Below are 25,848 nucleotides of genomic sequence, written 5' to 3'. Positions count from 1 at the left end.
TTGGCCGGTGCCGACCTGGTCTCATTGACAACAAACCGCGGGGGGCGTGGCGGGGGGCGGAGCCTCTGCGCTGTCGGGGCGGCCGAAGATGGCGCGGGGTTGGCGGCGCGCACCGGCAGCCTCCGCTTGAGCGCCTGCGGCGGGGTTCATGCGCCGGAGCGCCGGGCCGCGGCGGGGCCCAGCGCCATGGAGGGCGGCGAGCTGGGCGTGGAGAGCATGGACAGCCTGACCGAGCTGGGCGACGAGCTCACCCTGGGCGACATCGACGGTGAGCGCCGCGGGAAGGGAAGGAAGGAAGGGGAGGGAGCGAGCGAGCGAGCGGCGTGGTGGGGGCGTTGCTGCCGAATTTCTCCCCGGGCCCGGGGTGCTGGTTCCGCACGGGGAGGTTGGATAAGTGCGTGGATCTCTCTCCGTGTCGTGTCCCCCTTCCGCCCCGGTGGGGAGCGGGGTGGTCGCCCCACTGTGGTCCCGCTGCTCGGGTCGCGGTCCCAGCACGCGTGGGGTGTCCCGCCGGGCAACGCTAGCCTGGCGAATGGCACGCGTGTCTCCCCGCGTGGCACGGGCGGCCGGTGACGGTTCCCACCCGGCATCGCCTCACAGCCGCTCCCAGGGGCCTGGGCCACGCCGGGGGGGTCCCTCCCGGGGGGCAAACAGTGCTGCCCAGGGCCCCCCCGTGTGTCCTCGGTGCTGCACGATGGCCGGAGCTGTGCTGCCACTCGTGCCTGTGGGAGGCCGACCCTTATCCCCCTTCACCGAAACAGGTGTAACTGCTTAAATTTCACCTCCCCCCCCCCAATTTCCTTATTTTTATCCCAAAACTTCACCCGTCGATGGCAGAGCTCAGGCTCGCTGTGGTTTCCACTGAAGCGCAGGAAAGTGAAACGCTCCCGTGCAGCGCCTCGCCAGGAGTTTCCCAAACAGCTCCTGAAAAGAAAACCCATTACAAATGTAATTTCTCGATGAGCTGTCTGCTGGAGATGGGGACCTGGCTCCATTCCGCTGCCCTGCTCGGCTGTAATCCCAAAGAGAGCTCAGCTTTGGGGAGCCGATGGCCAAAGCATTCTTATTTAGCAGCTGGGAGGTAAAACTGAAGCAGTGCTTTTGAATTTCTAGTTGTGATTGATCTGCACTGTGGAGGGGGGCAAAATGTGTACCCTCCTGCTTTTAATGTATCACATGTAAAAGGAGAGTCCCTTGTGAGAACATAAGGCGCTTAGTTATATCACTCTTACAGTTGGTGCTAACGAGAGGTGGTGTTTGCTGTGGTTAAAGCACCAAGTAATGACTTCTCGGGATCCATATGGAAACAGAGTTCTGATGAACGTGGAGCCACGGTGTGCCCGGGGAGGTGTGATTCAGAGCGATGAGTAACTGAGGAAAAGGAGCTTCGCCCTCCCTCCTCCCCGGCTCCCAGGGTGGATGTTCCTGGGGGGCGGTATATGGCAATCCTGCTTTTTGGGGGCTTTTTTTTTTACGCTCCATTTGTCATGGATCCATCTCAAGGTTTGAAACTTTGCGAGGGCTTTGATTTGGTTTCAGGTTGTCTTGTTGGCAGGTCTTGGTGTTCCTCTCCCCTCCAGGCTGAGGGACCCTCGCTGCCTGATTTTCATGCTTGGCAGTGGAGGAGGAGTGACGCTGACTGGGTGGATGCACCAACTGCTCTGGGGTGTCGGTGTTCACCAGGATGCTGCTCCAGGATGGGGCATGAGGCTGATTGGGGGTTCCTGGTGCTGAGCTGGCTCTACCTCCTGCCCCGGCACAAGCTCCCCCACCAGCCACTGGCAGGGCAGTGCTGGAGAGCGAGGCCTGAGCTGGTGGTTGGTATGAAGCATGTCTTGGTTCAGGGTGGATGAGTTGTTTGTCTAGGTTGGGATCTCCACTGCTTTCCATTCTCAAAGCGCCACGTCTCCAGGAGCATGAGGAAGAGCAACCCATGTGCAGGAGAGCTGAGCCACTGCCTAGGAGAGGCAGCTAAAGCCCAGCACTTGCCTCTCTGCCAGATATTTTGGCCACTGGGCAGTGAAAGTGCTCGGTGGGTTTGGTTTCACAATACCTTATGGACACCTTTTAGCCTTGGTCTGGGCTGGGGTAGTTTCCTGCAGTGACATCTCGCTGTGTTAGGGGCCAAGACCCCTTCAACACAGAGGGTGTGGATGATATGGCAGTGATGGGTTTACCACCGACAGTTGTTCTCCAGAAGAGACACTCTCCCTGTTCTCTGTGTAGGCAAAGGTGTTTTAAAGAAAGGCAGAGATTTGGATTTTGGGTGTTGCTGTTTCTCTCACTTTTGATTTTTCTTGTGCTGCTACTAGGAAAGCTCTTGGGCACTTTAAAAGAGGTGGGTTGGATCCTCTGGCAGTCTAATTCTTTAAGATTAATCATTAGACATGTTGCACTTAGTCAAAGTGAAGTCTGATAAAGATGTGATTTAACTCATGACAGCAAGAGTAGTTTCTTTTACTAAGATATTCAGTCTGTATTGAACATGATGTTCTTTAAAACACAGTACTTGAAATTTGGCTCTTACACTGGAATTTACTTTTCCAGAGAAAATTGTGTCCTGTCCCCACTTGGGGTAGTGCTGTCTGGTAGTGAAATAGCAGTGCCATCAAATGAAGGTCTGGAGAAGTACATAGTTGGGAATATCAAGTTTATTGTGTTGAGGGTTGTTTGGGATGGTCTTAGCTACAGTCGGTTGGGGGGTGAAAAGCTCTTAGTATCCACCTAGGTGTTACGCAGGAGCATTAAACAGCTCTCCTTGCCCCAGTAGGGTTTTTGGAAGTTTACTGAGGTGCTGCATTAAAAAAAAAACCTAAAATCTCTCATTTCTCTAGTTAAAAGTGGAGACAGAGTTTTGGTCCAGCTGGTCCCTGAGGGCGGCTGCTGCTCCATGCTGGGGAGCTGCATCCCTGCTTAGCGTTGGGTTATAAATAGGTCAGGAGGACACATCCCCTCCCAAGCTTCTCCATGCAACAGACCTGAGTTCTTAGAGCAGTGGTCATCTCTGAGGGTGTGGAAAGATTGCTGTTGGAAGGGGAGTAGTATCATGGAGATAAAGCAACATGGTGAAACATTCATTGAGATAGCAGGAAGCTTGGAGGACAATCCCTTTGCTTTGCTTCAGGAGCATCAGGCAAATTGACTGTATAGCATGTGGGTGGCATTTCGGAGTAGCAGATGAATAGCTCTCTTATTGCTGGGACGATGTCCACGGAAACAGTGGAGAGTTTGCTTCTCCAAACCCCCTTCATAAACCACAGCAGTGGCATCTTTCAGGTTTGTGGATGAGAGAGCTCCTGGTCTAAGGAACCCTCTGCTGTATTTTTTCCTATAAACCACAAAGCTATTTTCTAGCTTCTAAACCCAGATTCATGATTTAGTTATAAACCCTCTGTTACGTTTGTGGGTCCCCTCCCTTTTTTTCCTACTTCCAGAAGAAAAACAAACATGGCTTTCAGAGAACAGTGGTGGAGCCAGTGCAGCCTGGGCAGATCCTGGGGTGGGGATGGATGTCTGACTCCTCGTGCTACCTCCCACACAGAACGGGGGAAGCATTCAGGTAGATTAGGTACGTAATTGGATTACATTGGATTAGATGGAGAGAAAAAGAAGCTTCACTTATGAACAATGATCTCTTGGTTGTGCATTTCTTTTCCTGTGGGGGGAGAGCTGTAGTGTTGTGGTAGCACCCTCTCAATGTGGGCTGAATAAGTCCTGGAGAAGGTGGGATGGAGATAAACTGCTGTGCAGTGGTTGCGGGCAGGGGTAAATAGGCAAAAAAACAACACCGAAGGTTATTCTGGTTGTTTAAACACTTGTGTGGATTTCTCCTTCTTTCAACACTTCCATAAGGTGGTGTTTCCTTTAGTGTGTTTTCTCCAGTTTCTGGTATGCTTGAAAGTAAAAACAAAGTTAAGGTGAATTCTTGTTCCATTTCTTCATTTTCCAGATACTCATTGGGGCAGGAAGGTTAGGGGGCTGGAAGGCACCCCAAAAGCTGAGTGGGAGAAAGGTTAGTGCTGGATTTACAAAGGTGCTTGGTTTCTTCCTTCTGCAAGGGTTAGACTGGAGCAGTGGTGGAATGAGAGTAGCATTTTCAGTATGTTGGAGATGGAGAAGTTCTAGTCTGTGCTTGGATCTTGTAGTCTGGGAAGGTGGTGGAGGAGGGTCCTGCCCTTTGCTCTGAACAGTGAGAGGCAGGTGGATGCTGGCCACCCCTCGGTTTCTGTGTGGAGGTGTTCAGTTGGTGTGGTATGTTCTCTGGAGGTTTTGAAAGACCCAGAGCTCCCTTCTGTTCAAGCACGCCATCATCCAAGTCCTGATGTAGTGGTGGGTGTCAAAGCGTGCGGGCAGTAAACCAGCGCTGAACGCGTTTCCTTCTGTTTTACAGAGATGCTGCAGTTCGTCAGTAACCAGGCAGGGGACTTCCCAGATCTGTTCTCGGATCACTTGTGTGGCACCTTCCAGGGCGGCAGCAGCAGCAACGGTGGGACCCTGGAGCCGCAGCTGCAGCGGCCCTACAGCCAAGTGCAGCTCCAGCCCTTCCCGCCGTCCCCTGCGTCCCCCCAGCTCCAGAGCCTGCCTGCCAAAGTGGCACAGGCGACACCTCCGGCCCCTTCGCGCTCAGCCCCACTCCTGCAGCCCCGGCCCCCGCTCCAGCCCCAGCCCCAGCCCCAGCTCCAGCAGCAGGCTGTGATGATTGCACCGACCTTCAGCTCTGCTCCCCAGACCAGGATTATCCAGCAGCCCGTGATCTACCAGAACGCAGCCACCAGTTTCCAAGGTAGTGGTTGGGGTGCTCACAATAACAATGTCAGTCTTCAACCTCCATGACAAGCATGATGATCCGTGTGATGCTGCCCGGGGGGTGTCCCTCTTCCTGCCTACTTGGCTTTGGAGTTGGGGGAGCATGAGCAGCTGTCATAAATGGGATCTTTTGTGTAGTCTCTTGCAGTAGTTGTCTTCTTGGTGCTCTCCTCTGTTGTGGCCTTCTCTCTTATGATTCTTGGGAGGCTTGAGAAAAATATGGCTAAAATATGGTTGTTGGCAACGCTGCCCTCCCATTGATGGGTGCTGCAGGCAGATCCAGTCCTGAAGCTCCAGCCTGTCCCATGTGGCAGTCCAGAATGAAGGCATGTTTAAACTACTGAATTCTCAAGTGTAGTACTTGCATTGAACAGAGGCACTTGTAAGGACCTTTAATGATGACCTGAGCTTCCTTTGTGAATGCCGGTTGTCTTGATCCTTTTCATTAGGTATTGATTCTTTACATGATGAGTAGAATCCTAGGGACCACCAAGATGAGTGGGAACGGGCAAGTGCTGGTTGGATGTACTGCATAATGTCACTGAAGTCATGAGTCCTGTGCTAGCAGAGCAGAGGTTTTTGACTATGTTTTCTCTTAGCTGATCCTCTGTGACTCCTGGGAAGCTTCTATTCTAGGTGCAGCCTCCTCTTGCAGGAGGCACCAAAGGAGCTGGAAGCTTCCCAACGTGTGGGATGTGTTAGATGAATGCTGCCTACTGAGAAGCTCTGGGAAGAAGAGGAGTGAAGCTGGGAGTGTTCGCAGGCTCCGTAACAGAGACCTGTGTCTCTGGTCTATTTCTGACATCTCTGTTCTGCCTTCCAGTTCTTCAGCCTCAAGTCCAGAGCCTGGTGACATCCTCCCAGGTCCAGCCAGTTACCATCCAGCAGCAAGTGCAGACTGTGCAGGCCCAGCGAGTGCTAACGCAAGCTGCCAACGGCACCATCCAGACGTTAACGCCAGCCACAGTCCAGACGGTTGCTGCACCACAGGTCCAGCAAGTTCCAGTAAGTGAAAATACAGAGTGAGGCAGGGATCCGGCAGCAGAAGGAATTGCTTTTGCGTGTCTGGTCCCATGGCTTGCCAGGGAAAAGGTGGTGAAGCTTGTAGAGCTGGCGGTCCTCATCCTTGCTTTTGCACAAGCATTTTTATGTGTGAGAGGTATTTTTAACCAGTCTGTGTTCCAGATGCATCTTGCTTCAAGTCGTGTGTGAGAGTCCCTGTTACGAGCTATGGTGTGACTTCCAAGTAGTGGGCCACGTTCAGAAACCATTTTCACTGAATCACATGCATGACTAAACTTGGTCTGAAATATTTCTGTAACTTGGTGCTGCCAAACCAGATTGGAAACCTTACTTGAACAAGCTTTCTTTGACTTTTGCCTACTTCTTTGCAAGTCCACCACATCTGCAGTGTCTTATAAGGGCTGGCTGATACCGGAATGTTTTCTTCCAATTCTTCTGCTGCAGTTTCTTTGATCTTTTAGCTGCTACAGTGTCATGTGATTTTGTTTTAAGACATACGGAAGACTTTTTCACTCGTGTGTCTTTGTACTGGATAAAAATGTTTATGGCTAGGGGACTCTCTCCGTATGCCAGAGTTGCTCTGGCTCAATTGTGTCATCTGCACTGTTCTCCATATGTAAGAGTCAACAAGGTATTTGAAAAAATAAGAGCAAGCTCTATTAGGGCAAAATAACTTGCAGTTGGTGTGGGCCCACTTGATTTTCATGGTACGAATTCTTTCAGTGACATTGGAGGGGCGAAAGCTACTACAGGTATTTGCCTAAGTAAATGTGTCCTAGCCATGTTAGGCTCTGCGTACTCAACCAGTTAATACAGACAGCTAGTTATAGGTGTAATTGGAGAGGGGAAGGAAGCTTTTCCATCAGCTCTTTTGTGTTTTTTTTTCATATGTGTTTACTTCTGGTGATTGGTTTGAAAACCAATGTCCTGGTGCTTCCTCTGCTCCCCCTCCCTCCAGCAGTGTTCAGAGTGTCTCATGGTCAGAGTTTGCATGAGGGTCTGACAAAAACCATCCAGGTGATGCAGGTGAAAGAAATACTCACCCTGCTCTATCCACTGATGAGTTACAGCTCTGTCATCACTTACTTCTGGCTACTGAGATCAGCAGGGAAATACATACCTGCTCTCACCTTCACCTCTGACTCTTTTCAACCTAGGTTCTGGTCCAACCTCAGATCATAAAAACGGACTCTCTTGTCTTGACAACCTTGAAAGCGGATGGTAATCCTGTTATGGCTGCAGTACAGAACCCAGCGCTGACAGCACTCACTGCTCCCATTCAGACCACAGCTCTGCAGGTACCATATGGATGTTCTCCCTTCCTCACTGACCTGCTTTCCTCTTAACTCAGTGAGGAGACCTGGGCATTAGTATTCTGCAGTGGCGCAAATGGGAGGGGTTTTGAGGGCTGCTCTAGACACGTCCAGAGCAAGTAATACCCTGTTTCTGCCAAGGCTAAGCACACAGATTGTACTTTCTTGGCAGCCTCCCATGGCCAGTAAGCAAAGACCAAGGGCATGTTTCTGTTTACCTTTTTCTGGTATTACAAGGAGAGAAACATGACCTAAAAATTCCATCCAGTATTTAACCTCTGGAAGATACTGGAAACTGAAAGCTAACTCACTCCGAATACCTGTGGAATGTTCTTTACCCCTCAGTAGTGTCTAATAGCAGTATGTTGGATCTGATAACTGATTAAGCTGCTCTTCAGAGGGCATTTGCAGTGAGGACTCAGTGTAATCATTGGAGATAGCAGCTGTGCTTCATGGCCTCCACTTCTTATCAACTCTGAGAAACTTGTGCCCCCAATGACACATTTATTACAGTCTTGTACGTTCTAACATACCTCTGGTAAAATATTTACTGGGGGAGATAAAATGGCACGTCTAGACTTAAGTTTTGACTTTTGTATAGCGTGGTAGGCTTCGTATGTACTTGTTCACAGCCAGGCTGAAATCTTCAATTAACCTGATTGCTTTTAGGTGACTTTCATACAAAGATGAGGCTTTTGTGATTGTGTCTGTCCGATATAGAATCTCTAAAGCATTTTGAACACATTGAAATTTGGTGGAAATTAGCCAAGGAAAGGTGGAGGATTTACATTCACTTATTTGTCAAGTTCCAGCTTGAAATGAAACTGAATTAATTTCCAGTATCCCAATTAGAAGACTCAGTGTCGGAATTACTCGTGCAGTTGCTCATGGCTAGTTTATCCTCACTTTTGTTAGTCTGCCTCTTGACAGAAGTACCACTTCCCTGATCCTTGATGTACTTCAGAGAACATGTGTAACCACCTCAGTCTCGTTTTGCTGGATCAAGCAGTTTAAACTTTCTTTTCTACAAATGTGCTAGAAGCTGCTCTGTGCAACTGTTTTGGTGAGATTTGTCATCTTCTATCACAGAGTACATACTGCTTTAGTTTGGTGTAGATGGTTTATCCTACGTCTAGATGTCCGTGTTTGAGCTTTTCACGCCAGTGTGTATCACTCGCTGTCTTAGTTCCTCATCTTAAGACCTTTTTATAAGTTATGGATCTTTTTTTGTCCATTTAATTGAATTGAGCAACTGCAATGCCCAAGCCAAGGATTTTTTTCCATAGTCATGTCCTTTCTAACACTGCCTTTACCAGTCTGGAAGTAGCATTGCCTGTTGCTGATTCGATGACTTTATTTGTCCACTGAAGAGGTGGATTTGGACACTTGAGGTGTAAGGATTGTAGGAACAACAAGGAGCCGTGGTTCATTTCTCTGTTTAGTGGAGGAACAGAGTGTTGATGCTCTTGGAGAGCAAGCGATGTTTTTGCTCCACAATGACCAGTATGGGAGGCAGAGTGGCAGACTTTTCCTGTGTTGCTGTGCCAGTGCTCATGCCAGCTGAGGTGGATGGCATGAAACTGGCCTATCTCTTCTTTTCTGAGCTTTAGAAACTTCCCCTGATTTTTTTTTTTTTCATTTACTTTCTTTTTTCTTTTACCATCGTAAACCTTATCTAATTTGGTCAACTGTTTGTGACACTTGTTACATATGGTCTCTGTAGACCCTCGTTGGAAGCAATGGGACCATTTTGACCACAATGCCAGTGATGGTGGGACAAGAAAAGGTGCCTATCAAGCAAGTCCCTGGGGGTGTCAAGCAACCAGAACCACCTAAAGAAGGAGAGAGGAGAACAACTCACAACATCATTGAAAAGCGTTACCGGTCATCCATAAATGACAAGATCATTGAGCTGAAGGACCTTGTCATGGGCACAGATGCCAAGGTAAAGATGTGGAGTAAGAGCAAATCTAGTGTCATAAATTCTTTGTCTTGGGGTGCTCGTTGCTCTACTAAGTGAAGCTGTTGGGTACATGTGACTTAGTAGTATGCACACATGTACTGGGATAAGACTGGTGTCTTATCCTTGCTATCAGTCACCTGTGTGATGGAAAGCTTGATAATGGTATTCAGGAAGGTATTCACCTGTAAAATGCTTACTTTATTGTGCTAGTGGTGCTGTTTCTTGAAAATGAGCTACATTATGTGTTGGTTCTTTTGTTAGACCTAACTTACATAGGCCCTCTACGTAGAGTATCCAGGTGGATGTTTTGATAACTCTGCCAGACCAGAGCTTGCTTAAGTTTCCTTTTCCATATAACTCCAGTAGAGATGAGGGTTTACAGAGTTTTCCAATATATTTCCTTTAGATATTGAGTAGTAAAAACTATTTGCTCAGATATTAGAAACTTCCTCACACAATGTGTTCAGGGTTGCTCCATTCACGTTACCTCATGCTGGCAGAGCAGGGAGTAGTGTTGTTGATACTTTGCATGGTCTCCGCGCACATGCTTGCGCTAGTGAAGTCACCTCCTATTGCTGGGTGGAATTGGAAGCTTATGTTTTAAAATCACTGGTAGTGTGCAATGGCTTCCTAGTACTTTGGGCTTGTGTTTACAAGCTAACCTGTCTGCTGCTGCTGGAAGCAAGTAATTTCATGGGGATGGTCAAGGGAGTGAGGCAAGGAGAGAGCCACTTATCTCAGAATTAAACAGTGAATGATGGTTAAGGGACAGCAGCTTGTTCCATCCTAGAAGAGCCACTTCATTTCAAAACTGTGGTGCTTTCGAAGGACTCCTGGCTGAAACCTAGATGTGAGCTCTGTTGTAATTTGGATGTTAATCTGTTTCTATTGCACTTTCTTTGTAAGATCTGTCTGTTGCCTTGGCTGCAGAATGTGCCCTGCCATTAGTTTCTTTACAGTTGCCGAGGGGTCCTTTACACGCTTTTTCTCTCCATCAGCACATGATACAAAGAGCTGTGGTATCCCTACAAGGCAGGAGTGACCCTTTGATGCTGTCTATGTAAACCACCTTCTACGTCTTAATTCCTTGCAGATGCACAAGTCTGGAGTCCTGAGAAAAGCCATTGATTACATTAAATACCTACAGCAGGCCAACCATAAGCTGAGGCAGGAGAACATGGTTCTGAAGCTGGCTAACCAAAAAAACAGTAAGTTGTGGAGGCTCTGCAGCAGGGGGAGGGGACACAGCATAAATGTTAGGATGCCTCTTGCAGTTTCTTATCCTTGACAGAGGTTGTATTGATGATGACTGGTGTTTGGTGTCCAGTCTGAGTGATGCTGGCAGGATGTGGGATCAAGAAACATGTACATAATGCACTCTGATTTTTGCAGAGCTGTTGAAGGGCATTGACCTAAGCAGCCTGGTTGACAACGATGTGGATCTGAAGATGGATGACTTCAATCAGAATGTGCTGCTGATGTCTCCTCCAGCCTCGGACTCAGGATCACAGGCTGGATTCTCTCCCTATTCCATTGATTCAGAGCCAGGAAGTCCACTCCTTGATGATGCAAAGGTATTCCTGACTTCAGCTGTCAAATTCAAGGCATGTACTTCAGGAATATGTGAGGGCCAGAGTTTAAATTCTCCTGATTCTCAGGAGTAGAACCAGCAGACATCTGGGAAGCAGATCTGTAGGGGACAGAGATCCCTTGTAAGGACGAAGAGGTGCATTGGTGTGTTTTATCTGTTCTTAAATGATTGAGACTACTTCCTGAGCTGTATTATCTGAGCCATACCTTAGCTGCTAGAAGATCTGTACTTGGCCTTCAGCCCCTGTAGAGTCTCTGTGGACTTACAGTGCATGTTCATGACCTGAAGAGACCATGGTTTTCCAGGGATGTATATATGTATGTCCAGTGATAAGCAGGAGAACTTGGAAATGGACGATGACATCAGCTGTGGTTAATGATACTCTTAAGTAGCCACAGTAACAAAGCTGTTAGCTGTCTTTGGCTGAAGGTTAGCTTTGTGGGTATCATAGAAGTAAAGGCAGTAAAGGTTAATCCTAGCCTAACCCAGGGATCCAGTTAATGGTAACTTAAATAACTGGGAGCAGAAGGAAGGTGAAGGCACTCAAATACTTCAGTCTTATCTTACTAAGCTAGGGAAGGCTTTACTGGAGTTCTTGCTGATCTTGATCTGAAAAGCAAATTTTAAAATGTGTTTTGGTTCTCCTTTTTCCCTACTCCTCCCTTGGCATAAGTATTTTTTGTTCTGTAAAATAAGCAGGTTTTTTCTCCTTTTTTTGACTCCTTTGAAGGTTAAAGATGAGCCTGACTCTCCTCCTGTGGCCCTTGGTATGGTGGATCGCTCTCGCATACTCCTCTGTGCTCTCACATTCCTTTGCCTTTCCTTCAATCCCCTGACATCCCTGCTGGACGCCCGAGGAGCCCCAGAGTCTGACAGCCTGGTGCGGCATGGCTCCAGCAGGACCGTGCTGACCGTTGAGTCAGGTAAGGAACCTGGATAGTCTGGACCACAGGAAGTGGCCGGGCTTACATGGTCTCCCTAAAGACCTAAAAGCTGTCATCTGCAGTGACAGCTGCAGGTTGCGAGGTGGACTTTTGGTGTGGTTCAGTGGGATGGGTTTGTGTGCTCAGGGAGTTGTACACCTTTGTTTGATGGTTGGGAGGGGTAGTGCAGGGCTGGGTATGGGAGGAGAGCCAGTGAGAGTGCTTGGACCTGGTTCCAGTTTACATCCACATTCAGCGTTGTTATTGCACAGAGCCAGCCATACGTGGTGAGGGAGGGGGAGTACCCACTTGTAGCCCAGCAGCTTGGGCTCTCAGGGTAGACCCTAGAAAAGTAGTTCAGAGTAAGGAGCTTGCTCCTGTGCTCACCAGTCCCTGATGCATGTTCACTTTATATTTGTTTTTAAGGTAACTGATTTTTGTATCTTAATAAGAAAGTAATAGGTGAAGAATTACTTCAGAAACAGTGTTCTTACGGGGTCTTGCAACTGTCTTGTTCAACACACTTGTTCCATAATATTCATAGTTTGGCGTACAGCAGCTTAGGGAGAAGGCAGGGGATTCTGCAGGCATGCTGTCATTTCTTTGACTGGTAAATATGCTTCCTTAATTAGGATCAGAAAATGAAACTGAAGTAATGTGTACAGATGGGTGTATTTAATAGAAAAATCAGAATACAAGGTACTCTAGGAGAACTGAGCACTGATTCAGTTTGGTTTGTGGATTTTTTTGTTGGTTTTCTTTTTTTATAATCTTGGTGTGTAAAAATCACTACTTTTATTTGGCTGGGAATGTTGTGGCTTGGAGTTTGGATGAAGAGCTCTAGATATAGATGTTTCCTGATTAAACTGCAGCCTTTGCAAAAGTTGATACCACCTGTGGCAAGCATAGCAAGACATCCTTCTGGGTCTTCTGTTGCTGGGCTTTTAGTGTCCAGATTAACTCTTACCTCTCCTTGTTTGGGATGTCCATTGCAGATGTGGGTGGCTGGTTCGGATGGATGATGCCCACGCTGATCCTGTGGCTTGTGAACGGGGTGATTGTACTGAGCGTGTTCATAAAGCTACTCGTGCATGGAGAGCCAGTGACCCGGCTGCACTCCCGGTCATCGGTCACCTTCTGGAGGCATCGCAAGCAGGCAGACCTGGATTTGGCACGGGTAAAGCTGACTTGTCGTTTTGCATCAAGTGCATCCTCTAGGAGGGGGCTTGGATAAATGTTGCCTAGTGAGACAGTGGCTTGGCATTTGCAAGAGTGTGGTATTTGAGTGGATTGTCCTGTCTGATTTCAGATTAGTTGTTGCTAGGTTGTCTTGAGTGGTTTCAAGATAACCTAGCACCTTAGACTTCCCTCAGCCTAAGATAGCAGGGCTGGATGTCAGTATTGGAAGAGGCTCCTAATTTTTGTCCTTGTCCCTTGCTGCTGCATCTTGTAGCTGTCTCCACAGCAAGGTCTTGGGTTTTGTCCAGAATCTGGCTTTTGCTGTCTGCTCTGTCTGCCTGCTGTTCTCCAGCCTTTTACAAGTTCTCCCCATTGTTGAGGCAACATTTGGCTTTTGGTGTGGGGGAACTTCAAATTGTTTGAGAAGGCAGGAAGCTCCTGTCACCTAGTGCTGATGTGTCTCTTGGACAGTGCAGGATCAGATCTGTGTGTGGAAAGATATGTGTAAGGCCAGATTTGAAGCTGGTGTAAGTTGCCTTCATCTTTACCCTCACCTAAAGATGTTGTCGTAGTTTGCACATCAGCGTGTCATGTTCTCAGTGCCCAGGAGTGTCTCTGTGATGGTGCTTTCGTTGTTGAACCCTTTCTCATGTTATTTGCAGGGGGATTTTGCTGCAGCTGCGTCAAACCTGCAGACTTGCCTGTCGGTACTTGGCCGAGCACTGCCGGCTTCCCGCCTGGACTTGGCCTGCAGTCTGTCCTGGAACGTCATCCGTTACAGCCTGCAGAAGCTGGCACTGGTGCGGTGGCTGCTAAAGAGGACTTCTCATCAGTGGCGGGCAAGGGAGGCCGCTGCAGGCTTCGAGGACGAGGCCAAGACCAGTGCTCGGGATGCGGCTCTAGCGTATCACAAGCTCCATCAGCTTCACATAACAGGTAGGAGCAGAGGTGAAGGATCTGCTGTCCTCATTTTGCCCTATGAGGAGGTTCAGAGCTGATCCTAGAGGATACAGGGAAAGCACTGCGGCCTCCCTTCTCCAGGAGGGCTGCTGTTGGAAATTAGCCTGACAAATTTCAGGAGCCACTTCCTAGAGTACAGCAGGTTTAAGCAATGAGAGAGCTCTGTAAGAAGGGCCAGAGAACAGCAGTGTCTCGAGTTGGGTGTTTCCTAGTCTGCACAAATGGCTGAGTTTTTCCCAAGCAATGGTTAATAGAGTCCAGTCACTTTTTTGCTGCTGTTACGGGCTTGTTTCATCTGTATCAGTTGGGAACGTTATATGGAAGTAGGGGCTGAGGTTAATTGCTGGAAGAACTTAAATTTCCGAAGCTGTGCAGAGTGCCATTTGGTGTTGATAAGCTTTGAAAATCCGTGTGCACATGTACTAAGGAAGTGCTTGAATGTTGCTTTGAACGGCTGTTTTTGCTGTTTCCTTGGCAAACCAATTTGCAATGTTAATAGGCTCCAAGCACATCAGAAATCCACGCTAAACTTCTTCTGCCTAATGCTGTGTGAATTGTAGCTATGCCACCAGGGATAAGAAGTCATCCTTAATATTACCTGTGTAGGTACAGATGGGGACTGCAAAGGAGTTTAGTTTTAAGCTAGTGATAGATAGCAAGACAGGTATTACTGATGATTTTATCCTAACTGGTTTAGCTGTACAAGGCTTTCTCACGGTAGATACCAGCCTTGGTATCTGTGGAGGAAAGACTCGGTTATGGTTGTTCCGTTGCCTGACTACAGAGTAGGCGTATGTGGTTGTAAATTTCTCATGTCAACAGGTCCTTCTTGTCTCTCTAGGACAGTAGCCCTGCACATCATGGCAGTATTTAGCAGCTGTCAGCACTTCACTAAGAATTAACACTTTTCCTTTCCCTCCGGGTGCAGGTAAACTTCCCTCCAGCTCAGCTTACTCAGGCTTGCACATGGCCCTGTGTGCTGTGAATCTGGCTGAGTGCGCAGAAGAGAAGATCCCACCCAGCACAATGGCAGAAATCCACCTGACAGCCGCGGTTGGCTTGAAGACCCGCTGTGGGGGCAAGCTGGGCTTCCTAGCGGTGAGTTGTGGTCTCCTCTTCCATCACACCTCCAAGCAGAGCTCTGGGAAGGCCTGTGGACTGGCATTGCTGTAGCTCAGGGCAACTGTCAGCACAATAATCACAGTATGGTCTGCAATTATGATACAAGCTGTAATTGTGATATGACCTTTGTCCCCGGTGGTGTGTCTCTTTCCCTGGGTGCTGTTCTCAACCTTAGCCTCTCCTTTCCCCAGAGCTACTTTCTAAGCCAGGCTCAGAGCCTGTGCAGCTCGGAGCGGAGTGCCATTCCTGACTCGTTGCGTTGGTTGTGCCACCCGTTGGGACAGAAGTTTTTTGTGGAGCGGAGCTGGACGGTCAAGTCGGCTGCAAAGGAGAGCCTGTACTGCACCCAGAGGAACCCTGGTGAGGGCCGCTTGTGTCCCGAGTACTTGGCCTCGTAGCACTTTGACCCTGGTTATCTCTCCACCTCTGGGGCAAAAGAGGGTGTCTTGTTTGAGAGCATGCTCTTGTATGTGGACTTGACAGGCAAGAGGGGCTGTGGAGCTGAGAGATGCGTCTTCAGCCTGCAGGACCTGGCTTTCCCCCTTTGGATACAGCGCTGTGTCATTATGCTTGTGCCTTTATATGCTGGAATGCAACCTGAATGTGGCTGTGAATGTCTGGGGGGTGACTTTGGGGTGAGCAGTGTCATATGGCAGAAGTGCTAGAGGGATATTTGGCCAAAGGCTGCAGCTTTGTAAATGGATTAAAGGGTTAAAAAGGCCCTGAAAACTTAGTCTTTAGAAATCACTGCATTAATTCCTCAAGTATTTCCCTCTACTTGCTCTTCTTGCTCCCATATTTTAATTCTTCTTTTCAGTTGTATTGAAGGGTGGCTGTGGCTGTATGCAAGTGAAGTGGTTTGGTTTTTATTTCATCTCTAGCGGATCCTATTGCACAAGTTCATCAGGCATTTTGTGAGAACCTGCTGGAGCGAGCGGTGGATTCTCTTGTGAAGCCTCAGGCTAGGAAAGAGATAGTGGAACAAGAGGAGGAGGAGCCATGGTAAGTTTACATGCTGATCACAGTTGCAGGCTCTGGGCAGAGCTCACGACCCCTGTCTGAGTGCTCTGGGGCAAACTGAGTGCTTAGTCCCTATTAAAGACTTGAAATGACAATGGAAGTCTGGCCACCACAGCTTGTTACAAGAGTGAACTCTGCCTCTTTGTATTGAAACATCCAAAGTCAGAGGTGAACCTGTGTGTAGTAAGGATTTCTGGTGTCAGCTGACACAGTCCTGATCGATTCCTGATCTGGAAGAATGGCGCCTTCTCTGCTGTGACAAAGTTTTATGTTCAGGAGTGCTAAACTTAGGGTGCACATACCAGCAGAACAAATGTGCAGGGCTGTAAAAGCATGAAGGTCTAGTGTGTCAGGGAGTGACCCTCCCCGCCCGCCCCCCCCACCTCACTGTCTTACGCATGAGCATTCTCCTAGCTGAAGAGCCACATTTACCAGCAGTGAAAAATCAAACTGGTGAGTTGCAAGTGATGATGTTGGCCGAAATTATCATTGCCTCTAAGCTCTGTGATCGAATGAAAGGGGCTGATAGGTGGGAATTGAAGCAGCTTTTTGTACAGAACCACCTTTTTCCTAGACTCCACAGGACATGGAGCCCCAGACTTTGCCAGTAATTCAACCCTGCTTCTAGCTGATACCCAGATATACTGGTGCCAAACAAACACTATGCAAATATATGGGAAGCTCTGTAAGGCTCCTGTCCCCAGAAAGTGTGGGTAAAAGCCTCAAATGGGAAGATAACCCATCATTTCCCTCTGTAGGGAAAATACTGCACGCTTATCTTATTTAACTTCCTTTTGTTTTCAATCTCATGCCTAGCATCGTTGTCGAGAATGAACAGCGGTTCAGTCTAATTGTACAGTACAAATGCTTGTGATCAGATGCTCCTGTTGATGATGAGATAAAGTAGCAGAGTTTGTATAAGTGGGGTGGATTTGCAATATGCTTGTGGGAGTCGTGTTTCCTCTTGGGAAGGACTAGCTTTAGTAATACAGCAAGCTTTTTTGCCCCCCTTTAGGGGTAGGACATCAACATCTTCCTCTGTAGCATGTCCCAGGAAATTAGATCATTGCTGCGTGTGCTGCTTTTTCTGACCAGCACTGTGAATGCGTTGTCACTTGTGTTCATATGTATTTGCATATATGCAAATAACCCCTTGCAGAAGAGTAGTTCAGCCACTTTTAGAGGCAGTGATTGAAAAGGAGCCTGTAATCAACTTGTAACATGTGCAGCATCTCTGAGGCTGAGATGAGGTTTCTGGAGTTGACTCTAGTTCTGTGCCGGTCCCCTTGCATGGGGAGGTGTGAGGCTGCTCCTCCTTGAGCATCGGCCTGTGCACTTCCATTCTCAGGGTGGTCTCTTCAGTCCAGCAGTGTTGTGTTTCCTATAGGGCTTGAACTTTCTGCTGCTTTAAGGGGTCAGCACAGTTTAAAAATGCCTTGTGACTGCTAAGAAGTGCTTTTAGGCCCTGGTATCCCTTGTGTGACAGCATAGTGAAGGTCCACCTTGCTTCTTGTTTCAGTGAGTTCTCCAGTGCCATGGAATACTTGAAACTGCTCAACTCTTTCTTGGACTCAATGGGAAGTGGAGCTCCACCCTTTGCCAGCACTTCTGTGCTCAAGTCTGCCTTGGGTAAGTCTGGCAGAACCGAAGCTGTCCCAGCTGCAGGAACTATTGCTGATACCTGTCCTCTCTCCCCCCACCACCTCTCAAACTCCATGCAGGGAGAAGGGCAGCCCTTGGAGTGAGATTTGATTGCTGAGCAGCAGCACACCACAGTGTGGTATGGGATTGCATGTTCAAGCTGCACCCTGAGCCCTTACCTGAGGGCTTGCTTCTGGCAGTGCAAAGTGGGAGGAAGGGTGTAGCTTATAGACAAGCACAGCACTGTTGCCATTGGGATTTTTCCACTTAATGACCTATTGGACACAATACAGGTTGACCTCAATTTCACAGCAGCTGTCCTGCAGCCCTGGCTGTAGGCAAGTTCTGGGCATATTTTAGGAGGCACTTGCATTTTGGTGTGGCGAGATATGTAGACTCCTCTGAGCCATGCGCTCATCTGGGCTTGGCTGGTAGCAGGCTCCTGTAGTATTTGTCTTGCTTAGTATTGGTACAGGCAGCACCTGGCAGCTCACTGGGATGCTGATGGAGCCTTGGAGACACATGAAAAGTGCTGTACCTATAATGTGTAGAGCAGAAATACAAGAAAAACTAGACATTTATTTTTCTAATTTTTTTTTTTTTCTGTATAAAGGGAAATCTATTTTTGTGCAAATATTTTAATGAAATTTAAAAGCAGGTCACAGTAGCAGAGCCAATGTCCTTTGGGCCTAGGTAAACTTCGGGAGGTTTTGCAGGGGGTGTGAAATAATGGAGGAAGTTATATCGGAAACCTGATTTAATGGCTTGATGGTGATTAGTGCCAAGGCACAGTAAATATGAGTGGAGCTGTTATTTTGGGGTGGTGAGTGGAGATTCTTGTTGGGAAGGGAGCCGACAGGTTTCTAGACTAGTAGACAGGTTAAGTCCTTGCTGACAAGGTACAAACTCGGCAGCCAGAACTGCTTGCAGTTAGCGTAGGGTGTTTGCCTGCTGTCAAGTTCCCTCGTGTTCCTGCAGTACATTCCAGCATTGAGCTGGATGGCTGCATTCCTGTGGGATCCGTTTGGGCTCATTAGCATCGATCTCAGTGGAAGGAGCCAGGTGCCCCTCCGAGGCTACAGCTCCAGATTGTGTTCCGCAGGCCCTGACGTGGTGTGCAGATGGTGGTCAGCAGCGGTGGCGATGGCAATTGGTTGGCTCAGAGGGGACGATGCAGCCGTGAGGTCGCACTTCGCCGAAGTGGAGCGCATGCCGAAGTCCCTGGAGATGTCCGAGTGCGTAAGCCTCAAGCGACTTCCAGGCTCCTGTGCCTTCTAAATGGGGTGGCTCTTCCCCTAATGCTTGTCCTGTGGGGCTGCCCCTACCTGTGCTCTGGAGCTGCATGCCTCTCATGCAGATGTGCTCAGCAGTTCAAGGCATGCAGGCTGATATCAGAGCTGTGGACTGGAAGTGTCAGAATCGCTTCTTTAGGGATGTCTTTTGGCTTTGTTCTAACTGCACAGCCTGCCACCTTCCAAAATCAAATAGAGCTGACGCACTGATGGAAAGGCTGGTGTCACCTTCTTGGTTCTTTTGCACTAAAGCCCCTTTGCCAGTTTGCTTCCATCTCTCTGTGTAGTCTGTGTTTCTGTAAGAGAAACAATTCCTATCTTTCTTTCCTGTCTACGAAATGATATCTCTGCTCTTGAAGATGGGAGGGTGAAAGCTGATGCTGGTTACTGCTTGAGCTCAGCTCCTTGAGCTGCCCTGTGGCAGCCTGACGTGGTACTGCTTGAAATCAGCACTCTCTTTCTTTTCCAGGAATGCCCTGGTGAAAGCCACCTTCTACGTATGTAAAGCCATGCAGGCCTCACTGTCTGGGAAAGCAGATGGACAGCAGAGCTCCCTGGGTCACTGCGAGAGGGCCAGCAGTCACTTATGGAACAGCCTCAACATGAGCAGCAGCATCTCCAGCGCAGTCCTCAACAATGTAAGAGTTACAAGCCTGAGATAGCACATGGTTTGCCTTGGTTGTAAGGTTGATCTTGCTGGGGGTATATAATTTCTCTGTTGTATCAATATTCACCATTCATCCTGTGTCTCCTGGGAATAGAGAGAAAACTTCTTACCTTTCCTTGCAAAGGGCATTTACCTCTTTCTGCCTCTGCTGTACAGAGGAGCAGAGCTGCGGGTAAAACATTGTTTCCTGGTCATGGTCTCAGATAGCTGAGCTCTTGCTCATCTCCTGCCAGTAGCTGTCACCCCTTTCTGATGCTTTGACCATATCAAGTTTGGCCCATGGAAATCATCCATCTCCATTCTGTAAATGAAGTTTCTGACACCTGTAAAGCAGGACCTCATTATGTTGAGTCTGCTGTCCCAGGCAGCACTCGTGAGTGTTTGAACCCTTTACCGGAAAACTGGCACTGTGCTATTTGTGTGGGGCTTATTTCTCTTCTTTCCAGGATTACCTAAAAGTGGATCTTCCCTTCATGGCATGTGGGACACAGTTCTGGTTCCTTCCGTCCCTCCTGGGTGGCAGCTGTAGTGCATTGTAGTTGCATTGCATGTTGTGGCAGTAACTGTGCAATGTTTCTGCAGTGCAGTACAGAGGCACTCTGCTTCTGCAGTGTGGGTAGGGTCCCCTAAGAGCAACTAGGACAGCAGGCGATGCTAGGGGGCAGCAGCAGATGGGGAAAAGGGATACGAGCTGTGTCAAGACTGCCTATTTATTCTTCTGCAGGTAGCAAGGCTGTCTTTACACTTTACCCTAGTTAGTATCACTGTTTGGGCAGGAAAGCCTTTGCAGAAGGCCGGGGCATTGCTGGTGCAATATCCTTTTGGGTCGAGGTCAGCCTTGCGGAGGTGTTGGACCTCCTTGGGCACAGCTTCGTGCTTGCTGCTTAGGCTGGACCTCTCAATGTCGGGCTCCAGAGATGCCGCTTGGGCAGAAGGCAGAGCCCTGCTCCCCAGGGTGCATCGCGGTGGGGATGATGTGGCTGGGAGGGCCCCTGGGAGGGCAGGAGGTGCTGTGTCTGCAGCTGTGTAGCACAAGGCCTGTTACTCCCCTGATGGGATGTGTTAATAAGCATGTGTGCCCGGGCGCCCGGCTCTTGCAGATGATCCAGCTGCTGGCCTGTGACTTGCTGCTCTCTCTCCGCACCAGCCTGTGGCAGAAGCAGGCGAATGCCAGCCAGGCCCTGGGTGAGACCTACCACGCCTCGGCCCCCGAGCTGACGGGCTTCCAGCGTGACCTCGGCAGCCTGCGCAAGCTGGCCCACGGCTTCCGACCTGCCTATCGCAAGGTGATGCTTGCCTCCCCTGCGTGCTTAGCTGTACTCCTTCCCAGGGGAAGCCGTGGCCCCTCACAGTGTAGGGTGTATGTGGGCTTGGTTGGTTTGGATGCTTGGGGTGGGACGGTCTGCCACCGGCAGCCTCCATACTTGGTGGGTGATGAGGGAGGTTCCCATGGGAGTCTGGTGCATGTCGGGAGATGTCTGCCTTAGTTTCTGCCTAGAAAACAATCACGTCTGTACTGCCAAGCAAATACCATAGCATTCTGTCCTGTAATGGGGCTTCAGGCCAGGTCAGGCCCTCTAGTGCGAGTGGGAGGCACACTTGGCCATGTTGGCTCTGCAGGTAGCCAGGGGGGATGAGATGCCTTCTGCACCTGTAGAGCTTAGCTGTACCCCCTTAGCTGTACCCTGGCACTTCCCTGGGTTTTTTCCCCTGCTTATGTTCTTCTTTGTCTAGTTTTAAGCCTCTGTAGAGGAAATGTCGTATAATAGGACAACAGAGTTGTGCTGGTGTTGTCCAGATTCTGGATTTCAACGTTTGATACCGTTATTGGAGTGCTGCACTAGCAGCCTGGGTGAGATGCCCACCTAGGCCACAGTGCCAGGGTTTGCAGTCCCATTTTTCCACCCTGTTCCTGCTCTTGTGCCTCTCCCTTTCCAGGCCACTTGCTGTTATGTGTCAAAAGCTTTTTTCCTCTCTCACGGTTGCCCTGACCTGCAAATTCCCCAGAGACAGGTGGGAAGATGAGGGAGGAGTGTGGAAATGGGTCTCTGCTGTTGGCAAGGCATCAGTGCTCCGCTCTGGAAATGCAATGGGAGAGGGATGACACACGCTCAGCAGCAGCATCACCCCTGTCCCAGCTCACCTCTCACCCTCCATCCCACCTTTCCTTCCACTTCCAGGTCTTCCTCCATGAGGCCACCGTGCGCCTGATGGCAGGTGCCAGCCCTACCCGCACCCACCAGCTGCTGGAGCACAGCTTGAGGCGACGCACGCCCCAGAGCAGCAAGCAAGGTCAGCCACAGGGGCCCCACTGGGAGGGGGCAGTGCTTGGGCAAGGTAAGGGGGGCATAGCAGCAACCTGCAGCCTCTTCTCTGTGTCTGAGGATCAGGATAATGATCTCCCATCACCCTATGGCTCACGGTAATTCTTCTGCCTTGATCTCTGTGAGCTGGTTAATGTGAGCTGCCAGACCTGAGCTGGTGGTGTCAATGAACAGGCTTGAAAACACTTGTCTTTGTTCAGCCACACGTGCCTGAAACTTGGCAGTCTGGAGTTTGGGGAGGTCAGTGCAAAGGCAGAAGCCAGGAATCCTAAAGGGGAGAGCCAAGAGACGTGGTAGTGGTGGTAAAATGCCCTGGGTGTTTAAGAAAATGGGCAGATGTGTGTGCTGGTGCTGGGATTGAGCCCTGGGAAGTGAAGTGAAAGGGCCCATCTCTGTAAAAGACAGGATTGCCAGTCCAGCTCAGACTGTTCTCATCTGCTAGCCTAAAGGAGCTGCCTGGGGGTCTGCTGCAGGGTGCCCCCCACTCTAGGCACAGCCGATGATGCCAGCCAGAGATGCTTGTGCTCAGTGGTGCCACTCAAGGGCCCACACGGTGGGGTTTATCGTGCAGGTGGTAGCTTCACCCTTCACTTTCTCCTCATTGCCTGTAGGTGAACTGGACACCCTGCCAGGCCAAAGGGAGCGAGCCACAGCCATCCTGCTGGCCTGCCGCCACCTTCCCCTCTCCTTCCTCTCCTCGCCGGGCCAGCGAGCGGTCCTGCTGGCTGAGGCTGCCCGCACCCTGGAGAAGGTGGGGGACAAGCGCTCCTGCAATGACTGCCAGCAGATGATCGTCAAGCTGAGTGGGGGCACGGCCATCGCTGCCTCCTAATGCCGGCATGGAGCTGCCTTGTGCAGAGCCTGGTTGACCATCAGCCTGGACTGCCCTTCTGGAGCTTGTAAAAAACTAAAGTGTGAGGTTAGGGCTGTGCTGGTGGGGTCGTGATGGGGTGGGAGAGGGAGGGTTTTGGTTTTGTTCTGCTTTTTTAATTGCCCCAGGTTTAGCTTTATTAGCCCCCTTGCTTGTTCTCAGGCACTGGTGCAGGAATCTCGTTCAGTTGAGGTTTTTTGCAACTGTGCCTGGGGCTGTTGGGAAGTGCTGCCCCAGCCTGGAGCCCCCATCCCTGCTGGGGGGAGAAGCCCGCACACCCAAAGCATAGAGAAGTGGCACATCCCGTGTCTGTTCTCAGGGGCATCTCGTTCCCTTCCCAAACACCTCTGTGGTAACCTTTGGGGAAGGCAGAGAGTCTGCTCAGGCCTTGCCCCCTGCGGTTGCTGAGGTCTGGGGCTGTTCCCAAGAGATGGGGGGAAGGCACCAGCTTTCCTTGAGCTGTATGTGAGGAAACTGAAGCCCCCTAGACCCAGTTTACAGAGGTGCTCCGGGAGTGTTGCTTGGGGCCAGTACTGCCCAGCAAATTTACCTACGGTTTTTATACAGGTTTTTTATAGGAGTGTTTGTGGCTTTACAAAAACATAGGGAGCGATGCAGCAGATTTCCCTTCCTCTCCACTTCATGCATCTCCTTCCTCTGACAGCTGCCTCTGTTTTTTGGCAGGGGACTGGGTTTGTGGCAGCTCTACAAGCAGAGCCCTCTAGAAGGCTGGGGCACCCTGGGTCGTCTAGTGCTGGGTGGCAGCAGAGGTGGATGTGCAGCGCCCTGCACTCGGTGTGAAGGGTGGGTGCTGCTCTGGTGCCTTTTTGTTCATGCAGAAGCAGTTTTTAGGAACAGAGTTTTAATTTTACTCAGCTCCCAGCCCCAGAGCTTGTGTTCAGATGTTTCTCCTTCCCTTCTCCAGCTGCTCAGCAGCTCTGGAGCTCCAGCAGGGACTCGGAGGCAGTGGTTCCAGGGATGAGTCTCCCAGCTCTGTTACCATGACTGTTCAGAGCACTTTGACTTATAGGTGATGAATCACCTGTGACTTTCCAAGAGGGGGAGGCAGACTGGCGACAGGGAGGAAACGGTTTGCCGCCTTCTTCCCTGCCTTTCCTGTTGCATCTCTCCAAAGAAGTGAACACACTCTTGTGTGTGCAAATGTGGAAACCAGTCTTTGGCAGGTGGGCATCCCTGTTTCTCCCTGCAGTAGCTGGTCTGTGCTCTGTGTCAGCATCTAGAAGCACTTGGATATGGGCAGCAGCCCAGTCCAATGCTGTCCCAGTCAGGCCTGTGCAGCCTGACCCCTGCAGAATCAGACTGGGGCAAGAAGCTTCTGTGTGCATCCAGATTTTGCAGACAGGTGTGAGAGCTTGAGTTCCTTCCAAATTGAGGGGAAAGAGACGGGGACTTGTCTCACTTGCACAGGGTCTTTTGGCATCTGGGCTGGGGATTTTGTGTGCTGCAGCATTGAACACAAGTGACGGTGGTCCTGGAGCTGCTTGGCTTCAACAAGGTGGAAGCTGCATCCAGGAGAAACTTGTTTCCCAGCAAAGCCCTTTCTCAGTGACCCTGGGCTATAGCTGCAAACAAAAGATGCTTTTGTTTTGGGGACCAGAAGATGCTTCCCTCCATCCCCCACTTTATTTTGGGAATAATATCTGGTGGACACCCTGCTGCAATGGCCAGGAGCCTGTGCTCCTCACCCTACTGACAGGCTGGGGCATCCCTTGCTTCCCAGTGTCTGCAGCTGGATGGGAGCTCATCCCTTTAAAGGGAAAGAAGGTTGCTCTTGGGTGTCTTTGATCAGTTTGGGTGGGTCTTGATTGCCCATTCCTGAGTTTCCTAGCTTACTGGTGATCTATTTTGGGGGGTGGATCGCATCCTTCTAAGTGTCTCTCACAGTGTCTTCCTGGTGGTTGTTTTTTCCTAAACCAGAGAAACTCCTTACCTGGGGCAACCTCCAAGTTATTTCCCTGGGTCTGGGTGCAACACGGGGGAAGTTTTGTGCTTTAGTAAAGTGGGGGGAAGTAAAGCTTCAGGAAAACCAGGATGCTGAGGCTTCACTTGTCACTAAGAGTGGACTGTGATCTGGGCTGCAAGGAGTACCGGTGGGGCTGGGAGGCTGTGGGGCATGATTCACAGAGGGAACCAGCACTGCTGGTTCTTCTCTACCCTCCAGGACCAGGGGTCTTTGCCCTGTTTTTTCTATGCTGTTCATCAGTTTTGCTGCCTGTCTGATCCTACACCTTTTTTTATACGTGTGTGTGTGTGTATATACTGTAACTTCTTTTTTTGTTTGTGGGTGGGAGAAAATTGTTTTATGGATTGTGTGAAGAAAATCTATTTATCCACATGGAGGTTGGAGTAGGGATGATTTGTGATACGAGATGCAGCTGGTGGTGGGGAGGTTCCCCAAGGAATATATCTGCTGTCTGAAAACCCTGTGCCAGGGCTCCTGAGCATCTGGTACCTAATAAAGGTGAACGTTACCACCACCTTCTGCCTGCCCTTTTTCTTTATAACCCTCTTCATCCTGCCCAGCAGCTGCTCTCAAGCATCCGTGAGCTTGAACCACCCTTCAGAGACATTCAGTCATGCAAGTGCCCCAGGAAGCTGTCACTCCTCTGTCTGAATAACCTGGGCAATGGAGCTGTATGGCTCGCAATGAAAAACGCCCCTTGGTGGAGCAAGTGTAGTGTCTCTGTGCTCCTTTGGAAGCAACCCAAGGGGCTGATGGCTTGAGCCGGGCCAAGTGAGGCAGAGCTGGGCCAGAAGCCTGCAATTTTGGCAGCATCTACATTCGTGGAGAGCTTTTACCTGACCTTGCTTGGAACAATGTCCTTTTACTCCATCTCTGGTTCTCTGCTCCCCCTGGTAAAACTGTCAGAACCATTAAGCTTCAGGCAGAGAAGAGCTGTTTGGTTTTCACGTAGCTGCTCAAAGGGTTGTTCAGTTGGCTCTGGAAGCACTGTTCCCACCACTTCCTCCATCTGGGGGTGTTCCATGGCTGGGAGCAGGCTTTGCACCCGAAGGAGCTGGGTTTTGGGAGCAGCATGGAGTACCCCAGCCAATCCATACCAAGGCCATACAGTTTAATGTAGTATTTATTGACAAGGTGGAGGCTGAGGCAGTGGGTAAGGGGAGGCTGGG

General features: G+C 49.8%; 1 protein-coding gene across 2 annotated transcripts; it reads left to right on the top strand.

Moving 5' to 3' along the window:
- The first annotated feature begins 49 nt into the window (after nucleotides 1-49).
- On the top strand, nucleotides 50-25,193 carry SREBF2 (sterol regulatory element binding transcription factor 2). 2 transcript variants are annotated; one of them, XM_062624190.1, is made up of 19 exons: nucleotides 50-268; nucleotides 4,391-4,786; nucleotides 5,630-5,811; nucleotides 6,987-7,127; nucleotides 8,866-9,087; nucleotides 10,199-10,313; nucleotides 10,498-10,679; nucleotides 11,427-11,619; nucleotides 12,615-12,796; nucleotides 13,461-13,734; nucleotides 14,687-14,856; nucleotides 15,072-15,240; nucleotides 15,762-15,882; nucleotides 17,420-17,529; nucleotides 18,644-18,776; nucleotides 19,303-19,471; nucleotides 20,601-20,786; nucleotides 21,681-21,792; nucleotides 22,436-25,193. In XM_062624190.1, exons 1-19 carry the CDS (start codon nucleotides 187-189, stop codon nucleotides 22,654-22,656), a joined length of 3,360 nt encoding a protein of 1,119 aa, XP_062480174.1. In that variant the 5' UTR covers nucleotides 50-186; the 3' UTR covers nucleotides 22,657-25,193. The 2 variants fall into 2 exon arrangements, with proteins under 2 accessions (XP_062480174.1, XP_062480175.1); XM_062624191.1 differs by having other exon boundaries at nucleotides 51-268; nucleotides 4,391-4,783.
- The last annotated feature ends 655 nt before the right edge of the window (nucleotides 25,194-25,848 follow it).

This window comes from Pezoporus occidentalis, unplaced genomic scaffold, assembly GCF_034315485.1.
Source record: "Pezoporus occidentalis ecotype Australia unplaced genomic scaffold, CSIRO_AGI_Poc_V1 ctg263, whole genome shotgun sequence".
NCBI lineage: Eukaryota > Metazoa > Chordata > Aves > Psittaciformes > Psittacidae > Pezoporus > Pezoporus occidentalis.
Note: the sequence above shows the minus strand (reverse complement) of the source record. Positions and strands in the feature narration are given on the sequence as shown.

Excerpts from the sequence above, each read along its gene's own strand:
- SREBF2 (XM_062624190.1), top strand. The coding sequence starts at position 187 with ATGGAGGGCGGCGAGCTGGGCGTGGAGAGCATGGACAGCCTGACCGAG. Across the intron at positions 7,128-8,865 it reads TTCAGACCACAGCTCTGCAG|ACCCTCGTTGGAAGCAATGG; the intron begins GTACCATATGGA and ends TGGTCTCTGTAG. Across the intron at positions 15,241-15,761 it reads CTGCACCCAGAGGAACCCTG|CGGATCCTATTGCACAAGTT; the intron begins GTGAGGGCCGCT and ends TTTCATCTCTAG.